Source organism: Lactuca sativa, chromosome 3 (genome assembly GCF_002870075.4).
Source record: "Lactuca sativa cultivar Salinas chromosome 3, Lsat_Salinas_v11, whole genome shotgun sequence".
Lineage (NCBI taxonomy): Eukaryota > Viridiplantae > Streptophyta > Magnoliopsida > Asterales > Asteraceae > Lactuca > Lactuca sativa.
Genome location: NC_056625.2, coordinates 232,101,687 through 232,108,974, shown reverse-complemented (window position 1 = coordinate 232,108,974; position 7,288 = coordinate 232,101,687). Strand labels below are relative to the sequence as shown.

The following is a 7,288-nucleotide window of genomic DNA, read 5'->3' as shown; positions in this document are numbered from 1 at the left end:
GTGCTTGGTAGAAGGTCCAAAGGGCTGTAATTTGCAAAAACAAAGAAGATGGACGCCCATTTGGTGTACCGATGATGGAAGAGTAGACATCAAAGTCAAATACCTGACGTTCTACTAATAGTTTCAGTCCCCTTTGAACGTCACAAACTGGCGGTTGGCTTGTATGCGGATTTAAGGCATGGTCGTTATCGGTCAATTGATAGTGGATTCAGAGTTGGAAGAACCGTACGTCGAAAGTCTAAACCTAGTCATTGTATTATCCCAAGAACCTAAAGCGATTGAACACAAAAGAGGTACACAAGGAGCGAGATGAGAATGGTATTCCAACCTATTGCTTCTAATTGGAAGACCTTGGAGGCCCGAAAATCAGAAAGCAAAGAAGACGTTTACAGGGAAAATAGAAAGAAGAAAGGGAAAAAAATTACAAATTACCTGGAGAAAAGTGAAGACGATGAAAGAAAACCGGGGGCAATCAACGGAAATCGGTGAGTAGAGTTGAGTCAGATCAAAAAAAAAATAACACGTATACGGTAGCTGTGCTGATGAAAGCACATGGAAAGCACTATCTCAAACGAATATGATAGTCTGGGAAAGTGTGGGAAAGAATATGAATGAAACAAAAAAAAATAATAAAAATTTCAACCAATCAGAACAAAAAACTGTTCACAAGGGACTTCTTTTTTACTATATTTATATAATATGTAATTTTACCAAGGTTGTAAAAAACGCTCGACGCTAGCTAGTCGGTGGACTCGGGTCAAGGGATTAATCGGCTAGGCGGAGATTAATCGGGGACCATTAATTATTAATTTGTTGAATTTTAAAAAATTAAATATGACTAATATCACATCAAAGTTCGTAAATACCACTAATATGATTACAAAATAGTTTAATATGATTAAAACAGCACTAATCATGTCTCAAATAGTTTTCATTGAGATAAAACTTCTTCAAAATGCTAAAATTTTATCGTTTTATAATGTTTCACTCATTATGTATGCAATGATTAATCACTAGGCGCCCTCAAATCGGTCGAGTAGTGCCTAGGGATTAATCGGGACCTAGTCGGGATTTTTACAACAGTGAATTTTACTAAATGTTTCCATTTTTATTATCAACTTTATGTTTTTAATTTAATAATAGTGATTTTATTTAATAACATATTACAATAACTTTTTATGAGACCTCAAACTTAATTTCACATAAAGCCTTTAAAATTTTACGGTCGGGTCTGGATGCTAACATATATTTGCCATTAACAAAAAACTAAATATTTTTGAATTTAGACTTATACATGTTACAAAACATTTCAATAAAGAATCCTTGTCTCTAGGACACACCATTACTATGCAACATCAAATTTACAATTTATTACAAAATCAATCACTACATACCAAAAAGGAATCCATCAACTACATGGGCTACATGTACTCATCTGTCAACTTTGAGTTTGGTAATCATAGGTGGTGTTGGATTAAAACTTCGATCATCTGTCCAATTTGTTTCTCCCCAATGCTTCAACATTGATTTCCACGAACACAAGTTATCGATGCACTTTTTTAGTCGTGGATCTCGTACCTTTACTTTCCAATGCCCATCTTTAAACATAGCTTTTTGTGCTTCTCTTCGGTCCCACTCTAGTTGTGCTTTTTGCTTTGATTCCAACAAGCAAAACTGATGCAACTCAGTAGGCATCGCATCATGCACTTTCCACCACCGTTCATGAGCAACATCACTCGCGAACTCTTGAAATATATCTGAATTCCAATTACAATCGTAATCTCGAAAGCACAACCATGGTTTTAACCCAAGGTAATGGAGTACGTAAAGTTCTGGTGGGTCAGCTCCAAAAAGGCGCGTTTTTTTCTCTTTTGTTTCTTCGTCATCGCCAATCCAAAAGTTCTTCAAAAAATTAAGGGTTTTTGGGATGCGATGCCACCACGTGAAGATCTCATTTAAGTACCCTTGATCACCACCATTATATGATGTGATCTCATTAATATGATCCATCAAAAGTTTAAAAGTACAATTGGATGGCTCGATCACCATTACACCAGAGTTGAATAGGGTTCCATTGTTACCAGTAGCAGAGATCTCAGGCATCCCAAATAGGAAATCGATGTTCCTTAAGATGAGCAAATCAGCATCGATAAAGATGATCTTTTCGTAATCAGTCAATTGCCATAGACGAAACTTGCTATAGTTCCATTCATTGTATGCATTTTTCTCAGCTTTAGGGTTTCGTATCCGTTTGATCGTACGAATCTTCCATCCTGCCAACTCTAGTCCACTCCGATGGTAATCACTTATGGTCTCATCCACAAGTATCACAAGATCTCTATTTGAACCTGACATCCGGATGCTTTGTGCTGCAGCAATTGCCCCACAAACATAAACATGTGCTGAATGTAGGATTGTCACATATGCCTCCCTCCGAACATTTCCAATATACTCTCCATCTTTTTCACAAACATGAGATCAGATAAACATCAAAGTGGGGTTATATTTTACTTTTAAATTCAATAAATATAAATATATTTTCAGTTATTTGTTTATTATAACATCATACTTTCATATTTCCTATTACAACACTGTACTTCCAATTTTTTTCCTAGTTATAACAATATCCATTAATATTGTTAACTTTACTTATACCATCGAGCATTCAAATACGGCGTGTTAATAAAAAAACAATAATATATATATATATATATATATATATATATATATATATATATATATATATATAAAGGTTGTAAAAAACGTTTGACGTTAGCTAGTCGGTGGACTGGGGTTAAACGATTAATCAGCTAGGCGGAGATTAATCGGAGACCATTAATTGCTAATTTGCTGAATTTTAAAAAATTAAATATGACTAATATCATATCAAAGTTCATAAATACCACTAATATCATAACAAAATAGGTTAATATGATTAAAACAACACTAATCATGCCTCAAATAGTTTTCATTGAGATAAAAACTTCTTCAAAATGTTAAAATTTTATCGTTTTATATTGTTTCACTCGTTATGTATCTAGGGATTAATCGCTAGGCGCCCTCTAATCGGTTGAGTAGCGCCTAGGGATTAATCGGTACAATTTTCAAAATTACATTTAGAAATCAAATTTGCAAGTATAATACTATAATAAAAATAAATGAAAATTCTCCAATAAAATCTTAATATTTTTGAGTCAGTTTATGGTTTAATCTCAAATTAAATTTTGTTCATAAAAAAAAGACAAAATACCGGCTAAAATTCCAGAAAAAAAACCCTTTTGGGTGGTTCCATAGATTTAGTCAGTATTCTGTCTTTTTTTGTTAATGCGTCAAAATATTTGGACTTTTCTGAATACTTACATTATTTTTAACAAATAACCAATATTAGATTTTTCTGAAGATTGCCCTTGAACTCTTGTATATTATTATTAACAAACCATTTATAAACATAACACGTCTTTTATAAACAAAAAAGAAATACAATTGTTGCTAATTTTTAGGAATAGAAAGACAAACTAAGTACCCCCCCCCCCCCCCTCCTATTATTTGCAGACAACTTCAATCTATCGATGTTTCTTTTATGCATCATTGTGGGTGTTACAATATTTTCACGAATTAATGAAAAAAGACTGGATGATGGCTAAATTTGTGAAACCGGCCAAAATGAGTTATCCTGAATTTTTAACCGATATTATGTTCTGAATTTGTATAAACAAAATTTAATTTTGGATTAAACCATAATCCAAAATATTGAGACTTTATTGAAGATTTCCTTAAAAATAATAAGATAAAAAAGCTATTATTATTATAGGTAAATAAATAAATAAAGTAAATTGCTATTTTTTTTTATATTTTTCTTATATTTTAATGGTGTATTTTGATTTTAGAAGTCAAACTTATTTGTTTTGAGAATGGAACTGACCTCGAGGTTTAAAAGGCAATGCAAGTTCACAAGATCCAACTGAAAGCTGAATCTTTTCTCGCAACACCTTCAAATTTGGTTCATATAACCAAGCATTTCCTCTACGTACCACCAACTCTTTACAAGGAAACAGGTTCGGGATCGGGAAGAAATCAGTAACAAAAAGCAGATGCTTCACTCTAGATGATGCAGCAAGCCCAGCGGCTGCAAGCTGCAAATGGAGCCTGCCAACATCCCTAGAACAATTTCCCTCGGTTTCACAAGGAAGCTTCACCACAATCAGATCAAGCCTTTTCCTTTGCACTAATTCGAGTTTTGGCAGATTAGGACAGCTTGGAACTTCCTCTTCTTGTTCTTCGTCTATCCATTCAGGATACAACGAATCCCAGGTCACATTTTTGTCGACAGGATCAAGGTGAAGAATAACCATTTGATTCTCGTTAGTTTGTGTAATATGTGTCTTCCAGTCACTGATTTCAGTCTCGTTAAAGTTCAAGAAGCCAATATTCCCATCGATCTTTTGGTTTTTACCAGATAATTTGTCAAGAACACTCGATATCTCATCCCATTTGATTTCTAAATGCGACACGTATCTTTGATCATCAGTCCCTCCACCCCACTTCCAGCTGTTTGCAACCCACCAACTAGTTAAGTTATAAATAATGATATATCGAATATGGAGTCAAAACACGGATCATAAAAGTCAGAGTAGATTACGTTACTTTGAAATAGCACGAGGGATGTTTTTGTAGTGATGGTTATGATAAGTGAGAGAGTAAGTGATGAAGATGAGAGTTGCAAGCATCACGAAGGCGAGTAGCAGCGGTTGTGATGGTTTGTTCTTGCAGTTTCCGGTTTTGTCATGCGATATGACCTGAAGAGGCTTCTGATCATCCTCCGATTTACTTCTTTGAAACCTTCTTTTGTATATATCCTCACTGTGATCATCGTTTTCCAGCAATGGAAACAATAAACATGTAAGTCAACAAATCACCGATCTATGAACAAAACGGTGGTCTATATATCACTACTCTCTCTTCGATGGGTTTTTCGTTTTACATATTCCAGTTATCAAACTTACATAAAATACTTAGAAAAACATGGTATATATGATTAAAAGTTATATTCAAGTAAATGTTCAAATTTTAATAATATAATGGTATATGATAATATTTTATTCATGATTATAGTACTTTTTTAACTGGTCAAACGACCTCACCAATGATGAAAAAGACTTCACCAAACCTATGTCGGAACATGCTTCGACTTCCAACCCATTCCTTTTCATTCACCAACCAACCTTTATCCATAAAATATCAAAACAAATAAAATGCAAAACAACACATTTCTAATCTTAATTTCTTTTCTTTATAAACATAATCAAACCTTTAATTAGTTTGGTTAATTAGTTGTTAACTTGCACCTCTATCGTATATAAACAGTAATACATTAAAATTTATGATTTAATATTCCTATTGTATTATTCTTTTAAACAGCAATAGATTCATTAATTGAATAGCTAGTGAGCATAGGGAGCGTGAACAGGGGGCAAAATGGGTACGTGTATATAGCCTAATTTTCTTTATTATATATATTTATTTAAAAATAAAAACTTATTATAATAATGATAAAGATTTTTTTTTCAGTTCATCTTAGGATATTTAATTCCTAAGGACCAGGTATATCTTCTACATTCGATGATCGAGAATACACACCAAATTTTCCATGGAAAACAGGAACCTTTTCTAGATTTAATCGTGAACTTCACTCACAAGCTAAATAAGCATTTTTCCTGACTAATACATTAAATATGTTGTTGCTTTTATAGCACCAGGCGACCCAAGTAAACGCATTGAGGACCACAGAGACCACCTCCCTGAGTTTCCTACATTCTCTCGATCTTTTTCTTTTCATTTCTTACAAAAATCATAATATATGAGATGTTTTTTATAAATAACAAATGGATTAATATATCAATGCATAAAATGAAATGTCATTCTGATCCATATCACTATACAACAAAAATGTATTTTGACTCTTTTATATTAAGGTCATGTAAAATACATTTCAACAATCATATAAAGAGTGATATATATATATATATATATATATATATATATATATATATATATATATATATATATATATATATATATATATATATATATATATATATATATATATATATATATATTTTAACTATATCTGTCTTTTGCTGTCCCATAACCAAATTAGGTTCAGTTTTCATCAAGGACAATATGTAAAGAAATATTCGTGGAATTATTAGTTGAATCTTTTTTGAAACATGAAATATTCACTACGAAGTAGATTTTTTTTTCTTCTTTCAGCACATGTACATGTTGGGCTGACATTTTCACTGGAGTCAAAAACTAGAGAAGAGAACGTTATTAGATACCCACCCCCAATAGTGTTTCACATAGAGGTGACAGGAATCGAACCTTTTACCAGATAAAAAAACAAAAACACCCCTGAAACGAAAGTATTGTCCATTTGTTTTCTGGTAAAGGTAAGATAAATAGAACAACTTACTTGGAATATGGCTGTCTAGTCTCCATAGATGACGGTGCCTCCTCCTCTTACCGGATACTTTGCAATTAATAGTAGGGGAGAGGATTTTATGTGAAACACCGGAGCTACAAAAACAGAATGGGGGAAAGAACAAGAGATGTATAGATTCATAAAAGAGAGGGACAACCCAACGTTTATGGTATATGTGTCGATGGTGGTGGTGATGTAGGTGGTGGTAGAATCTTTACGTAAGCTGAGTTGGTGTGATGAAAGAGAAGGGTGAGAAGCGATGGGGTGGGGCGGTAGGGATGGGCCGATGGGGTGGGATAAGACAGCTTGAAAAAGAGATTGTAACTTTTCTTGTAATGTTAGACTCATGTAACGTAAACCACAAGTCAAGCGAGTTTTAGTCTTGTTTATAACTCGTGTCTCATGGCCTTGTGGCTTTTGTTTGTAATTCCATCATAACTATATAATACGAGTACTTATATATAAAGTTCATCTTCTGGATGAAAATTTGTTTCATTTGACACGACGATGTCCAAGCTACAAAAATCTCATTATTAATCATCTAAGTTTAATCGTACTAATTAAGCAATTGAACATTATTTGTTTATTTTTTCATTTCCCCCTTTTATAACCTCCTACTCTCCATTTGCCTATTTCTTTCTTAGGTGGAGTCTATGTGTCATTGCCTATTTCTTTGCTACAAGGGACCTTATTTATTTATTAGGATAATATATTATTTGATTTATACACATTTAGTTACTAGCTTTTTTTTCGACCATATTTATCCATTTAACTTGTTAAATTGTACACATTTAGTCCTTATGACCG

The 7,288-nt window shown here is 33.1% G+C and overlaps 1 protein-coding gene across 1 annotated transcript; it reads right to left on the bottom strand.

Annotated features, from left to right (window-relative positions):
• Positions 1-1,255: 1,255 nt before the first annotated feature.
• Positions 1,256-6,784, bottom strand: LOC111908956 (UDP-glucuronate:xylan alpha-glucuronosyltransferase 1). Its single transcript, XM_023904754.3, has 4 exons — positions 6,473-6,784; positions 4,645-4,860; positions 3,923-4,548; positions 1,256-2,459 (listed from the first exon to the last, which is right to left on the bottom strand). The coding sequence occupies exons 1-4, from the start codon at positions 6,496-6,498 to the stop codon at positions 1,432-1,434; spliced, it is 1,896 nt and encodes a 631-aa protein (XP_023760522.1). The 5' UTR covers positions 6,499-6,784; the 3' UTR covers positions 1,256-1,431.
• Between the last annotated feature and the right edge of the window lie 504 nt (positions 6,785-7,288).